The sequence below is a fragment of the Choloepus didactylus genome, chromosome 8 (genome assembly GCF_015220235.1).
Source record: "Choloepus didactylus isolate mChoDid1 chromosome 8, mChoDid1.pri, whole genome shotgun sequence".
Lineage (NCBI taxonomy): Eukaryota > Metazoa > Chordata > Mammalia > Pilosa > Megalonychidae > Choloepus > Choloepus didactylus.
The window spans coordinates 24,127,529-24,144,033 of record NC_051314.1 but is presented as its reverse complement, the minus strand read 5'-3'; the positions used below and the strand labels follow the sequence as shown (position 1 = coordinate 24,144,033).

At 38.8% G+C, this 16,505-nt stretch overlaps 1 protein-coding gene across 4 annotated transcripts in view; it reads right to left on the bottom strand.

Moving 5' to 3' along the window:
• Positions 1-7,698: 7,698 nt before the first annotated feature.
• Positions 7,699-16,505, bottom strand: part of ALDH1L2 (aldehyde dehydrogenase 1 family member L2) — a 63,356-nt gene continuing 54,549 nt past the window's right edge. For all 4 annotated transcript variants that reach the window (XM_037845767.1, XM_037845768.1, XM_037845770.1 and 1 more), the window contains 2 exons: positions 10,152-10,351; positions 7,699-8,173 (listed from right to left, as the gene is read on the bottom strand). In XM_037845767.1, coding sequence (XP_037701695.1) covers positions 8,118-8,173; positions 10,152-10,351 — 256 coding nt within the window. In that variant the 3' untranslated portion in view covers positions 7,699-8,117. The remainder of the gene's footprint in view (positions 8,174-10,151; positions 10,352-16,505) is intronic.

Sequence of the window (16,505 nt, the reverse complement as noted above, 5' to 3'; positions counted from 1 at the left end):
CATAAAGCAACACTTTTTGTCTCAAGTTATTAAAACTGTTTCACATAGTTGCCCACAGTTTGAAACCTATCAAATGCAGAAAACAAACAATGCGGTAAAAGTAGGCGGCATGGTACAAAGACAATGGCTGGTTTTCCTTTCAAAGGTCAAAATGGTCCCAAGCTGAAGTTGCCTTTCTGCCTCATTCTTGATCCTTTTAAACTTGTTTGGGATCTCATCTGCCATCCTGATTTTTACTCAGGAAATTGATCTAAGAATTTAAAGGACTGCCTGCTAGTTTGTTGAACTCATGCATCTGTTGTTGCTTAATGTTTTGGGGTTCTTTTTGAATCCAGTTCTTTATTTCTTCTCACATTAGCCTGAGGCATCTTGTAAATAATATGAAGATAATTCTCAAGGTCTTTTTTGGCTTTTCTCATTAGAAATTATAACTGAACACTATCTACCAGCTCTCCTGAGCTGTGCTTCACAAAATATATGAAGATAAACAGATCTGGAATCAAAATTCTCAGCTGGAAAAGGGATCGCGCTACAGTTTGTAGCATCCAACACAGCTATGGCAAATTATTTGTATAAATATTTAAAGATTGCCTTCCACTGGGTATTATGCTACGTTATGGGAAGAATTTCCTTGACTGATGCATGGTGTGTGACACAGTAGTTAATAAATAAATGTCTGAAATGAGGAAGGTCTACAGTGCATTTTAAACCATGGTAGACTGTTCCAGACATGAGGGTTTAAGATAACAGGAATTAATGAAATATCCACTTAGAGACTGAGTTATCAATGAAAGAGGTTGGTTAGTCTAGAAATAGATACCAGTTTGTAAAGATTTTAATATTTATCTTCTGCCATGGCTAGCTCATATGCATACAGCTAGGCTTCCTGTAAGTTAACGGAGTCAACTAAATTCAGGTCCTCTGGACATTCTCGTGACACATAGGCAAGTAAAAACATAATTTTATATATGCTAAAGATGTCATTTCAAGTAAGTGTAAAATAGGTGATTTATTCAATATGTGATATCAGGGCTAACTATTTGAAGCAGATTAGAATCTAGCTTCATAAGGTGCAAAAATAAATTATATATGGACTAAAGATTTAAATGTAAAAAATGAAGTTATAAGAGTTCCATAATAAAATATGGGTAAATATTTAATAATGGAATCAGGAAAATTTTTTAGAAAACATAACATCAGAGCCTAAAGTCACTAAGGAAGAGGAGAAATTTTAACCACATAAAAATTTAAAACCACTGGGTGGCAAAAAAAAGTTTTAAAGGCAAGGGACAAGCTTGGAAAAGGAATAGGACAAGCTGGCATTATGTAACATGGTGAGTATCAGTATATAGAGAGTCCTTACAAATTAGGAAAAAAAGGATTACTATCTCAGTAGTTGGACATGAAGAAATAATTCACATGAAAAAAATGTTCAACCCCATTTATCAAAGAAATACAAATGAGATTAAGATGGTGTTTTTCACCTGAAAACTGTCAGATAAAAAAATAGCTAGTACTTAACTAAGCACTTTTCTCTGTGTCAGACACTATCAGTGTTTTCCATTTAAGAATTGTCACCACTCATGTATATGTAAAAATCCATCAAGCTGTACATTTAACTTAACATTTGTGCATTTTATGTATGTAATACCTTAATGAAAAAGTTATTTTGTTTTTAAGCAGTTCACCCTACAGTCTACTACAAAGTAAATCACTGTTGCACTTTGGGTAGTCCAATTCTGTTCTTGTTCTGACTGATAATTAGGAGAGAAATGATGGCAGACTTTTGGCTCTATTCCTGCTAAGATTTATGAAATGTTCTCTTCAAAAATGTTGAGTTCCATTTTTTCTATGGCTTTCTGACAGTAATATTATCAAAAAATTAGGTGTAATGGTTTTTGAGGCAAAATTTTCAATCTGAATGAGTTTTCCATCTATTCCCATAATATTTTAATTGTTCATCAAATATGGTACTTCTAAAAAATGGCCTGGTAGTTTGTATTATGGTGCCTTGTGTCCACTACTATGGTTTTCAGAAGTCAAGAAAAGATTGTCTTCCTTTCATTTGTATTTCCCACAGTGCCTAGCATAGTGCCTTTCACTCAGTTGAAATATACAATAAGTGTTCTTTAACCTGATTCCATTTCTTTTCTTCTCTTATGCCAATTAAAGTAATTTGGCTTAAAAAAATCAGTGGTTCACAATCCTGAAGCAAAAGGCAAGATAAATTGGATTGATAGACTTTTCCCAATAGTTTAATGTTGTAATCTTTTTGGTTGACAATCCATTCATGGAAAATTCTTGCCAGTGATTCTATATTGGGATAGAATATATATTAAGTGAATTAGGAACCCGTTACCTAATAAGTCAAGCCCTCAACTTGAGGTGTGCTCCTGTGAAACTTAGAGTCTTAAATGGGAGGCTGAGACCTCCTATAATTATGCCTAAGAGGCACCTCCAGGGAACCTCTTTTGTTGCTCAGATGTGGCCTTTCTCTCTCTAAGCCCAACTCAGCAGATAAATTCATTAACCTCCCCCTGACAAGGAACATGACTCCCAGGAGAATGAATCTCCCTAGTGACATGGAACGTGACTCCCAGGAATGATCTTGGCCCTGGCAGCGAGGGATTGAAAATGCATACTTGACCAAAAGGGGGAAAAGAAAGGCAACAAGCTGAGGTCACAGTGGCTGAGAGATCGCAAATAGAGTTGGACAGACTATCCTGGAGGTTTCTCTTATGCAAGCTTCAGCTAGACATCCCAAATGGCCACAGTATGCCATGCCCTTACCAACAGTAGTTCCCAAATACCTAGGGTCTACCTGAGATTCTATGAAAGATTCACTCACTAAGTTTTATCTCTCAGAAACTTAAATCCACCAGAGTGTTCCTATGCCAGACAAGTCCTAAAACCCAGAGGCAACAGCCTCTTTAAGAACAACAATCAGATGCAATCCCCTTCCCCATGCTGTCAACATTCCCCTTTAAAAATATGAACAAGTTAGGTTGCTCACTGCCTAGACACCCTGAAGATGGAGAAAGATATTAAGTGAGAGGAAGGGGTAGCAACAAACTAAGATTTAACAAAGGTCTATGAATACTGAAACTTTATATAAATACGTATTTTTTTTAGATGCTGGGGTGTTGGAATAGCTGGAAGGAGATAAAAAAATAATAATTTGGCTTAAAAATCAATGGTTCACAATCCTGAAGCAAAAGACAAGATAAATTTTTTTGAATAGACTTTTCCCAATAGTTTAATATTGTAATCTTTTTGGTTGACAATCCATTTATGGGAAATTCTTGCCAGTGATTGGTTTAGAAATGGGCATGTGACCCAAACCTTCCCATTAAGCCACGAAGACAGTCTGTTGGTAGACTTTTGGGAAGGAATGTCCCATTCTATAAGAGGAACATGAAGGATGATTTCTATTTTTGGAAGAAAGGACCAGATTGGATATCTAGCCATGACTGGATATGATTCCTCAAACTCCTGCGGCCATCTAGTGGCCACGAATGGAGCCATCCTGAGGGTAAAGTGAGCAATCCAGACAGCAGAGAGGCAACGAACAGCAAGTCACTGATCATACGACCTAGTAGACTGCACCATCGCTGGACTTCTTGTTTTGTGATACAACAAATATTCCTGTTATAAAAAACAAAACAACTTTGTGAAATAACCTGCTTACATCCATTTTACTAGAATGGCGATTCTAAGCAAATTTCCTAAGGTCTCACAGGAAATATGTGATGGAGCCAAGATTTAAGCCATTGTGACCTCCTAGCCATGTGCCACATGCACAGGTGCTGAGGCTGTCTGGATTCCAATCCCAGCCCAGACCCCTATCTTAATTTTTCTATCTATAAAATAGGGTTCTTGTGAGAAATTAACCAGTCAGTACATATTGCATGCTTAGAACAGTGCTCAGTAGATGGGAGGTATTAATTTGCTAAAAAATTTTACACTATGATAGTAAAGACTTGGGGAAACTATTGGTGAGAGGCTAGAGTGGTACAACCTTTGACCCAGGAATTCCACTTCTAGGAATTTATCCTAATTAAGTAAGAATGACTTTGCTCACAAATTTGTATATAAGATATTTTTATTGCCATATTTGAAATAGCAAAAGCAAATCTAAATGTCCAATAATAGGGAACAAGTTGAGTAAACTGGTACAACCATTAGATGGAATAAAAGCCACTGAAAATATACAGAGGTAGGCTTATTGTCAGAGCAAGACATTCATGATCTATTGGTAATTGAAAAAAGCAGATAAAACCGTGTATAGTATTAAGTATTCATTCATAGAAAATGTTTAGAACAATCCAAGATATCATCTGTGTTTATTTCTGTGGAGACATTATGGTTTAGTCTTCCTATTTTATGTATTTTTACATAAGTTTTAATTATTTAAAAATCCACTTGGGTATTAATTTGGTTAATAACAATAGTGCAAATCTTCCTTATCCAACATATCTCATGTCTGATAATATCCTTTTTTAGCTTAGATTTCCGTTGATAGCTTTTATTTTCTTGGGGGTAGCGATGGGAAAATTTGGTTTCTAGCCCTTCCACAAAAGCTCTTGCAAATAATGTCCATTCTACTTAGTTTTTTAGTTTGACAAATCACTAGCTGAGTGATTTGGGGTAGGATACCAAACCTCTTTCACTTGTAAAAGTATTGAACTCCTACTTATTAGGCACAGTACAGCATTGAACCAAATAAGCACCTGTTCGTGGAGCTTACATTTTAATGGGGAGAGAATACCTAATACATCAGGAAATGATAAGTGTTGTGAAAATAATGCAGGATAAGGGAAATAAAGAATGATGGGGCAGGTGAGGTAAGTTAGGGTAGTCAGGGGACCTGTTTCTTAACTATATTTGAGATACCGAGGAAGTGAGGGATTCAGCTGTGAGTTGTATATGGGGAAAGTTTCAGGAAGGAGCAGTGGTGTGTTGGTGCCAACTTCCACTAACTCTGATTGCACCCATCTCTTCCCAGTTCCAATTCAGTGAAGTCAAGTTGGTAGCTTGAAATCCCCAGGCTGAGTGAGAGTGTTTGCACTTACTGTGCTGATCAAGCCAAGATCATTAAATGCTACAAATCAGGAATTCCACCCCACCCCCACAGCCCGTAGACAGATAGCTGTTAACCATTTGCCAGCACATCCCTGGGAAGGTGCAGCAAGTGCAGAGGCTGTGAGGCAGGAGCATGCTTAGTGTGCATGACGAACAGTAAGACAATCAGAGTGCGAGGAAGAATGATAGAGGGTGAGGTCTAAGGTAGCCCCAGGAGCAAGATTACACAGGATTTTGTAGACCACAGGAAGTACACCAGACTTTGTGTAAGTGAAATGTAAGCCATTGGTTTTGAGTGGAGAAGTGATATCTGACTTAAGCTTTGAACAGGACCACACAAGGGAGGACTCAAGAAGACCAGAGAATGATTTGACTCGGGTGGTGGTGGTAGAGATAGTAAGATGAGAACCTCAATTTCTCTTTTTTTCAGGGGGAGTCGTGAAGATTTAATGAGATAAAATTTTTAAATGCTTAGTATGTCTGGCACACAGGAGGTCCTCAATAAGTGATAGCTATTATTATTTATTAATGGGAAGGAGAGGGGTGCCCACACCTAGTTAGGAAGGCAGTCGTTTCAGTACCAGGTAGTAAACGCTGTGCTTAAGTATCGAGGAGAGTTAATTAACCCAGCTGGCAGGTAGAAAAGGCCAGGAATGGAGTTTGAGCAAAAGGGGCTGGGAATTACTGCTTTAAGTGTCTGAACCCCCAATTCAGGTGATAATCAGCACACAGTTTTATTATTTTTAGTTTAGCAAAATACTCAGTGCTCTGAAGGATAGTGCTCATTTCATTACCCATTAATTAAATCACCCAGTAGGCTGTGGATCATTAAGTTCCCATCCAAATTCACTTGGTAACCTTATAAATTCTCCAGAGCCTTTGATTCTGATCAGCAGTCAGATATAAAAACTCAAGCCAGTCAGAACTTTATAGAATTTGCTATAAAGGAATTCTTAATCTGAGACCTAAGCATGGGCTTCAGGATGTCTATGAAGCCCTTGAAGATATTTGCAGAATTATATGAATATGGGGGGTGGAAGTGGTAGGACAGAGGAGGTCTATGGGTTTTATCAGGTTCTCAGAGAGGCTTGTGGCCCAAAGATCAAAAACACTGCTACTAATGGTAGAGGGTAAAATCAGGCCAGAGAAACAGGTCTGATGTTTTGGTCTGCCAATCCACCTATCATTAAAATACTTGGCAAAGTGATATTTTAAATCACCTGAAATCAGTTAAAACACTTTTTTTTTAAGTAGTTCCTTTCTAGTAAGACCTTTGTTGTTTTATTCAAATACAAACTGTCAATTTGGGCCTAGAGAATATTCATTCCAACTGAGAATTTAAGCTGTGCCAAGCTCTGATGGTAAAATAAATGTTACAGGCACTTTCTGCTCTCTTGATCATGCCAGGATCATAGCTGGTATTCTCCCCTCTGAATGTTTTCTGCCTCTGATATTGTTGCTTTGTTGTTATTATTTTTTGTTTATTAATTCCCTACATTCCCCTCCTGGTGAACTGCTGAGTCTGCAAAGTAACAAGTACTCTAGGACTTCTTGAAAGCCAAAGAAATAGGAATGTTTACTGAAATTTTACTTTAAAAGGGGGATTAATAGAAGTTGGTTGTTCTGAGCATCTTTCAGAGGCTTCAGAAACTCAGGAATTTAGAACCGCCTTCGTTTAGTCAACTACTTCTGGCTGACCAAGGGAAATGTATGTGAGTGCCACATCTGTTGTAACAGCTCCCGTTTCTTGAGCTGTTTCTGTGTTCTAACACCTTGCTAAGTGCATTGTATATATATTTATATATTATCTTATTGAATCTTTACAACACCTTATGTGGTATGGATTTTATCCTCATTCAAAAGATGCCAAAGCTAGGCTCCCAAGATCACACAGCCGGTGAGCAGCAGAACCAGTAAGTAGAAAAGTGGAAAACAGGATGTGAGTGCACTGCAGAAAGAAAGCAACCCTTCTCCTTGTACCACTACTATTTCTCATTGCCTCACATTTTCCAATGCTGCTGTATCAAGCACTTGCAAGAACAGATGATTACTCAAAAGGGTTGTGAGGAAATTAATTCATCTAGTTAGTTAATTTATCACAATATATATTTTTAAGCAGGAATGGGGGAAACAGTTAACTTCTATTGAGTATTTGCAAAAAATAAAGCAGTGAAAAATGTTTTATGTATATATTGCACGAAATCTTCATAATAACTCTCCTGAGGAAGATATTACTATCCTCATCTTATACATAAGGAAACCGAGGCTCAAAGAAGTTGCAAGAAAGTCACATATATAGTAAGATGGTATCTCTGAACCAAGATCGGTCTTCAAGGGCCATCGACTTTCTGCTATTTCAGTATTTACTAGAGTGTTTACAGGAGTATTTACCAGAATTTAAACTATTTGGGGCCAGAGATCATACCATTAAAATTGTATACTCCTCAGAATATAACATACCTAATAGGCACTCAAGAAATGTCTGTGGGTTGGTCACCCATTACAGTGGGTTAAAAAAAGAGAACATCAAAGGTACAAAGATGTATCTTACTTCCAAATATTTAAAAAAACTATGTTCACATTTTTTGCAGGAGTTATTGTTCCTTGAGAGCAAAATGACAGAAAATATTTTAATCTTTTATGTATAGCTCTGTAAATATTATACAAATGTTCTAATAAATGCATCTTATGTATTGTAATTGCATGACATTAGTGTTTTCAAGATACACAGTCATGGCTAGATTAATCTTGGTGGAAGAAAAAGCAGCTTGGTGTTTCCAAAATATGTATAATATACAACAGTGTAGAAACCCAACAACTACAAATCATTTCAAGGTATAAAAGGTATATTACAAAATACATAGGCACATATGTAAACGCTTAGACGTGTGGCCTGACCCTCTTGATGGTATACATTTGTGTATTTTTTGGCTCATGGCTGATAACTCCTTCTATAGCACACCCAGGCTTCTTAAATGTGTTGAGAGTTCGGGAGTCATGATGTCTGCCGAGGGTTTCCTGATGATGACATTGCTCTAATATTCCAGCGTAACCGCCTTGGTTTTGAGGTATTCATTTAGAGCTTCCTCACCTAGGGAAGAGAAAAGCAGTTGACGGACCATGTTCAAGGGTGGATGTGATGTCCCCAGACCTTTGGACACAGCTGTAGGAGTACAGGACCCTGAGCAGATGAATGTAACTCAGGCCAGTGCTTCTCAAACTTTATGCTAACCACTTGGGGACCTTGTCAAAAATGCAGATTCTATTCAGTCAAGTCTGGGATGGGGCCTGAGATTGTGTTTCTAACCACACTTTGAGAAGCAAGGGCAAAAACCAGCCCCCAGGCCTTCTAAGAACCAGAAATTATTGGGTTGGTCAGCTTCGAACTCCAAACCTTTCTCCTTTATTTCCCTGGTTTGATTTGATTTGATGACAAACTCTCCATCTCTGTCCTTTGTCCATTTAGGCTGAACAGAAGTGACCAGGATACTGTCCTTCAGGTTATATTAAATAAAGCAGAATTGAGCACAGGAAAGAATGTTTGAGATCACTTTGGTCAAATCTTTTTAAAGATAAGGAAAATAAAATTTTCCTGATATATGTAGTATGTTAGAGACACCAAAGAGCAAAATTAAATAGGTCTGCCTCTCTTCAGTCGTTTCTGTTTTGAGCCAGTCCCATCACCTATTTTTAAAATAAAGGGCATGACAACCACAGGTGAAACCGAGTATGTGATTACAGAAGTTGAGCCTTGTCCCTGCATTCGAATCACCTGGGGAGCTTTTAAAACTGCTCCTAAGTTATACCTCAGACCAATTAAATCAGCATCTCGAATTGTTTTAAAGCTCCCAGGTGATTCTAATCAAATATGCTAAGGTTGAGAACCACTGAGCTGGAGGAATTTTAAAATTTAGAAAGGAAGAAACTATCAGGAAAACTCGAGTGTTTTATAATAAAACACAGACCTGAAGCTGGTTGATAACTATCAAAAGGCAAGTAGAAACATGGTTGCCTCACATTATAATAATAAATGCTTTAAGAAAGTCTCCCACTGTGCTTTCGATCCACGGATCCAGAAAGCCAGATTAAAGACTTGAAAAAAATGTCTTTACCATCAACCCAATGGAGCGTTACTTTTACTGCTGTGAATACATTGCCAAAAGATACAAGAAAAGAAAAAATGTAAAAAAAAAAAAACCATATGAACCAAACATATATAGCAAACTGTAATTTCAAATAAATCACAGACATTTCAATTTTTAAAACAACTTGTCAGGCTGATGGTGGGGAGCATGGGTACCACAGCCAGAGTGCCGGGCTCTGAAGTCTCACAGTTAATGACCAACTGTGTGACTTTGGGCAGTTCCTTATCCTCTCTGTGCTCCATTTTCCTCATCTGTGAAATAAGGATAATAAATATATCTATCTCACAGGGCTGTTTTGAGGACTGCTTGTGTTCAGTTAGGTAAAGTGCTTGGAACAAGGTCTGGCATATATTGAGCATTCAAAGTAACTGACTACTTGGTAGGTGTCAGTGTCATTGCCAACTGTGAACTACATTTTGGGCTTTTTACAAACTCTAAATTAGAGTTTCCAGACTCCCAGCAAATCCTGCCAGTTGCAATGTTGACTCTGAAAGACAGCCAGGTAGCTCGGACACAGCATTTATTCCCAGAGCTAGCTGGTTACTGCCCTCCACCCATTTTCCTTTCTTGGTTTCCTTTAGCCCCATAAAGCTAAATCATGGGTATACTGAATGGCAGTTAAAAAAACAAACAAATATATTTTACCTCACATTTATTGTTAGGTATTTTTTTTCTTCAAAATTTATCTTCTCCTTTTAAAAGGAAATACTTTTCCACACAATTTGTCTACTTTTCTGTATGTTATGCTCCAGAAAAACACTTTTTTCAATCAGTACTCTTGTAAACCCAGATCAGCTTTCAGCATTGCTAACTGCCATGTAGGAAATGCCCTTCAAGCTACTCCCCGAGCATTACATGAAACAGAGCAGAGTTTTCTGTGACGTGGCAACAAAGGGAACATGCAGAGGAAAAATAAAGCTGTACCTAAGTCTTTTCCAAAGCCGGACTGTTTAACTCCACCAAACGGGGCTGCCACATCCGTCTTGTTGTATGTGTTAATAAAAACAGTTCCCGCCTCCAGTTTTTCACTCACATACATCGCTTTATTTATGTCTTTCGTAAACACCCCCGAGGCCAAACCATATTCTGTATTATTCGCTCGCTGCAACACACCATCGATGTCCCTACAAGATGTTTTCAGGAGAACATAAAACTTCATTATTTGTAAAGCAAAACACTCATTTTTGTATTTGAAATTTTTCCCTCCCTGCTATTTCATCTCCAGAAACATGAAAACATTAATGCCAACCTGCTCACCTTTTTGTAAATGAAATGGTCCAGGCTGACACCAAAAGAAACTCCCAATGAAATACTACAACTTCAGTATATTTTTCATGTAGATCATGTGATGCCTTTTTTTTTTTTTTTTTTGAGTTAACAGTATTCTTCCTTTATTTGATTAATTGCGTAACAGGTAGTTGTTATTTGAATTACCTTTTGTTTCATGATATTTAAACTCATGAAATTTAAGAGTTACTACTATTGCTAGGCTTTTTCCAGCTGGAACTAAGCCTATTTATTTCTTTTTTTGTTTTAAATTAAATTCAGTTTTATTGAAATATATTCACATGCCATACAGTCATCCATGGTGTACAGTCAGCTGTTCATAGTACCATCATATAGTTATGCATTCATCACCCCAAGCTATTTTTGAACATTTTCCTTAGAGCAGAAAGAATCAGAATAAGTATAAAAAACAGGAGTAAAAAAGAACACCCAAATCATTCCCCCCATCCCATCCTATTTTTCATTTAGTCTTTTTTTTTTCATTTTTATTGAGATTGTTCAGATAGCGTACAATTATCCAAAGATCCAAAGCGTACAACCAGTTGCCCCTGGGTACCCTCATACACCTGTGCATCCATCACCACACTTAATTTTTGTTCAATTTTTAGAAACTTTTCATTACTCCAGACAAGAAATAAAGTGAAAGATGAAAAAAGAAAAAAAGAAAAGGAAACTCTAATCCTCCCCTATCCCTAACCAACCCCCCTCAATTGTTGACTCGTATTGGTATGGTACATGTTACTGTTTATGAAAAAATGTTGAAATACTACTAACTGTAGTATATAGTTTGAAATAGGGATATATTTTTTCCCTATATGCCCCTCTATTATTAACTTCTAATTGTATTGTCATACATTTGTTCTGGTTCATGGAAGCGATTTCTAGTATTTGTACAGTTAATCATGGACATTGCCCACTACAGGATTCAGTTTTATACACTCCCATCTTTTGACCACCAGCTTTCCTTCTGGTGACATATATGACTCTGAGCTTCCTCTTTCCACCTCATTCACACACCATTCGTCACTGCTAGTTATTCTCACATCTTGCTACCAACACCCCTGTTCATTTCCAAACATTTAAGTTCATCCTAGTTGAACATTCTGCTCATGCTAAGCAACCGTTCCCCATTCTTAAGCCTCGTCCTTTATCTTGGTACCTTATATTTCATGTCTATGAGTTTACATATTATAATTAGTTCCTATCAGTGAGACCCTGCAATAATTGTCCTTATGTGTCTGGTTTATTTCACTCAGTATATTGCCAGCGAGGTTTTGTCATCAACCTGTTTTTGTTTTTTTTTTTAATATGGTTTTGTTCACTCACCATACATTCCATCCTAAGTAAATAATCGATGGTTCTCTGTATGGTCATATATTTATGTGTTCACCACCTTCACCACTATCTATATAAGGGCATCTACATTTCTTCCACAAGGCAGGAGGGAGAGTCAAAGAAGGTAGTGAGGCAAAAGAAAGAGGAAAAACATGACATGTAGGAAGCAGCAAAAGGAAAAATAACCTTAAATCAAAGCAGAATAAAGAATCAGACAGTACCACCAATGTCAAGTGTCTAACATGCCTCCCCTACCCCCCCCCTTATCTGCATTCACCTTGGTATATCACCTTTGTTACATTAAAGGAAGCATAATACAGTGATTCTATTAGTTACAGTCTCTAGTTTATGTTGATTGCATCTCTCCCCCAATGCCTCCCCATTTTTAACACCTTGCAAGGTTGGCATTTGCTTGTTCTCCCTCGTAAAAGAACATATTTGTACATTTTATCACAATTGTTGAATACTCTAGATTTCACCAAGTTACACAGTCCCATTCTTTATCTTTCCTCCTTTCTTCTGGTGTCTCACATGCTCCCCACCTTCCTCTCTCAACTGTATTCATAGTTACCTTTGTTCAGTGTACTTACATTGTTGTGCTACCATCTCCCAAAATTGTGTTCCAAACCATGCACTCCTGTCTTCTATCACTCTGTAGTGCTCCTTTTAGTATTTCCTATAGGGCAGGTGTCTTGTTCACAAAGTCTCTCATTGTCTGTTTGTCAGAAAATATTTTGAGCTCTCCCTCATATTTGAAGGACAGCTTTGCTGGATACAGGATTCTTGGTTGGCGGTTTTTCTCTTCCAGTATCTTAAATATATCACACCACTTCCTTCTTGCCTCCATGGTTTCTGCTGAGAGATCCGCACATAGTCTTATTAAGCTTCCTTTGTATGTAATGGATCGCTTTTCTCTTGCTGCTTTCAGGATTCTCTCTGTCTTTGACATTTGATAATCTGATTATTAAATGTCTTGGCATAGGCCTATTCAGATCTCTTCTGTTTGGAGTACGCTGTACTTCTTGGATCTGTAATTTTATGTCTTTCATAAGAGATGGGAAATTTTCATTAATTATTTCCTCTATTATTGCTTCTGCCCCTTTTCCCTTCTCTTCTCCTTCTGGAACACCAATGGTACGTACATTATTGTACTTTGTTTCATCCTTGAGTTCCCGGAGACATTGCTCATATTTTTTCATTCTTTTCTCCATCTGCTCCTTTGCGTGTAGGCTTTCAGGTGTTTTGTTCTCCAGTTCCTGAGTGTTTTCTTCTGCCTCTTGAGATCTGCTGTTGTATGTTTCCATTGTGTCTTTCATCTCTTGTGTTGTGCCTTTCATTTCCATAGATTCTACTGGTTGTTTTTTTGAACTTTCGATTTCTGCCTTATATATGCCCAGTGTTTCCTTTACAGCCTCTATCTCTTTTGCAATATTTTCTCTAAACTTTTTGAATTGATCAAGCATTAGTTGTTTAAATTCCTGTATCTCAGTTGAAGTGTACGTTTGTTCCTTTGCCTGGGCCATAACTTTGTTTTTCTTAGTGTAGATTGTAATTTTCTGTTGTCTAGGCATGGTTTCCTTGGTTATCTAAATCAGGTTTTCCCAGACCAGAACAGGCTCAGGTCCCAGAGGGAAGAAATATTCACTATCTGGTTTCCCTGTGGGTGTGTTCTAGAAAATTGCTCCATCCTGTGATGCCTCATGTTACTGTGCTTTTCTGCCCAGCAGGTGACGCCTGTTAGCCTATAATTCTTGACTGGTGTGAGGAGGTATGGCCGTGTTCCCCCAGGCTCTGGGGTCTGGTTCTGAATGGAAAGGGCCCCACCCCTTTCCTCTTAGAGAAGATAGACCCCCTAGGTGGAGGTCATTAGCATTTCAATGGTCCCTCTCTCTCTGCTTGTGCTGTCTCCACCCTTCTCTGAGTCACAGTCCTGGAAACTGAAAATGACTGGGGCTTTCTCCACTGAGCCAAAAAAGAAACAGATAGTCCCCTTCAGACCTAGTCCAAGGCGACCCTCCGGCTCTCCAAGGTCAGTTGTCACCCAAAGCCTCTGTCTGTTTTTGGGGGATTTGCACCTGTAGTGAGCAGTTCACACTCACTACTTAAAACCCCAGTTGGAGCTCAGCTGAGCTATATTCGCTTGCTGGGTGAGAGCTTCTCTCTGGCACCACGAGGCTTTGCAGCTCAGGCTATGGGGGAGGGGGTCTCACAACTTGGATCCACAGGTTTTACTTACAGATTTTATGCTGTGTTCTCGGGCATTCCTCCCAATTCAGGTTGGTGTATGATGAATGGATGGTCTCGTTTGTCCCCCCGCAGTTATTCTGGATTATTTACTAGTTGTTTCTGTTTTTTTGTAGTTGTTCCAGGGGGGCTACTTAGCTTCCACTCCTCTCTATGCCGCCATCTTGCCCAACTCCCTCATTTAGTTTTTGTCCCCATTTTTCTACTCTTCCATCCATACACTGGATAAAGGAAGTGCAATCCACAAGGCTTTCACAATCACACTGATGTGACGCCTTTTAAAATCTGATCCAAAGTCATATTTTCAGTCTTCTACAATGGTTCTCATTTGTGATCCCCCCACATTCTGCCCTCTCCCTTCAGTCCCACTTCTGGATATATGCTCAGAGCATCCCCGTTATGTCCCTCTGTGTCTTCGGATTTTGTGCACACAGTGTAAAGTTAATTAGGGGCTTCATCTGAAGCCTTTGCAGACCTGAGTCCCACTGTGAGGGCACTGGAGGGTAGTGGTTGGAGGAGAGGACTCTGCAGCCTGACTGCTCGAGTGCCTCGGGCAAATAACTTCATCTCTCTGTGCCTCTCACTCTTGTGAAAAATGGAAATAATAATAAAAGTACCTGTGTAGTTGTGAGGATTAAAAAATGAGCTAATAGTGCCTGAAACTCATAAACACTTAACAAAAGTCACTTATAATCAGGGAGCTCGTATTCCTCCAAATTCAGTATTTTGGTAGAACAAAGTATCCTTCTGGCTTAACTTGGTACACTCATGCTTCACCACCCAACTAGATTAGAAGCTCCCTGAGGGCAGGGATAACATCTCAAACTTCTTATACATGTTCACTTCATCATCTGGGAGTGAATCCAATTGAATTTGCTCATTAAATAAAAAGGAGAATAAAGAACCACTCATAGGTCTGTTGCCTTCCATGCCTCGGGACTCAGATGTGTAGACCCACAGGTGAGTGGAAATGTGAGCCTGCCGCTTTCTCAGGAGGATCCAGTCCAATGTGCCTTTCATGGTATATCTCACTATGTGTGATCCTAATGTACAAACACACAAATTTTACAATGTGTTCAGTAAATGCAAGCCAAGTATTTCATCTGGCACCCCAGCAAAGAAACAAGATCTTTCCCAAAACTAGAGGAAAAATTCGTTGTGTTGAACTTACTGAGGGACAGCACAGGCATCAATGTGACGCCTTCCTAAGGGATTTTCAAGGGTAATCTTGGCTATACACAGATTTAAATTTATATAAGAAATTTGGAGTAAACTGAGACTCTGCTAAAACCCTCATGCTCCTTGATGCCTTACACATGTAGTGACTCAAATAGCTACAGATTGAACGAGAGGCAGAAAGATGGCTTTATGCTATTTCTCGTTGAGGTGCCACACCTCACCTACCGCGAGAATAATAATAGGCATAAGGACAACAGCAACAGCAGCAGCAGATACTTAATCCTCACAACAATCCAAAGGTTGGTACTATTATCATCCCAGTTTTACAAATAAAGAAACCGAGGCACAGCATGGTTAACTGGCCCTAGGTCACAGGTATTGAGGTGCAGAAGCTGAGTGTGTGCTCCCACCATGCACCACCATGTCCCTGGCCCTCTGTGGGCCACTTGCCTGTTCCATTGTCTGCCTTACCCATTAGATGGGGAGCTCCTGGAGGACAGGGACTGTGACTTATCCACATTTGTGTTCCCCAAACTCGGCTTCTAATTTTGGCATAGTTAGCAGAAAGACTAGCCTCTGGAGTTAAGCCAGAAGGATAGTTTGTTCTACCAAAATACTGAATTTGGAGGAATACGAGCTCCCTGATTATAAGTGACTTTTGTTAAGTGTTTATGAGTTTCAGGCACTATTAGCTCATTTTTTAATCCTCACAACTACACAGGTACTTTTATTATTATTTCCATTTTTCACAAGAGTGAGAGGCACAGAGAGATGAAGTTATTTGCCCGAGGCACTCGAGCAGTCAGGCTGCAGAGTCCTCTCCTCCAACCACTACCCTCCAGTGCCCTCACAGTGGGACTCAGGTCTGCAAAGGCTTCAGATGAAGCCCCTAATTAACTTTACACTGTGTGCACAAAATCCGAAGACACAGAGGGACACAAGGCACCCTTTGATCAATGTGTTAAAAGGCTATTCGTTGATGAATGAACAACTATATGATGGTACTGTGAACAGCTGATTGTACACCAGGGGTGATTGTATAGTATGTGACTATATCTCAATAAAACTGATTTTTTTTTTTAAAAAAAGGCTATTCGTGACAGCTTAGTGTCCCCAAATCCTCTTGAAATATGCCTATCAGAGTCCCAGAAGCCCCTCTGAAAGTTTTTACCTTCTCATTGGTTGAAGTAAACCTAAAACTAGAGTTCTGAAGAATTTTTTGCAATAGACCAC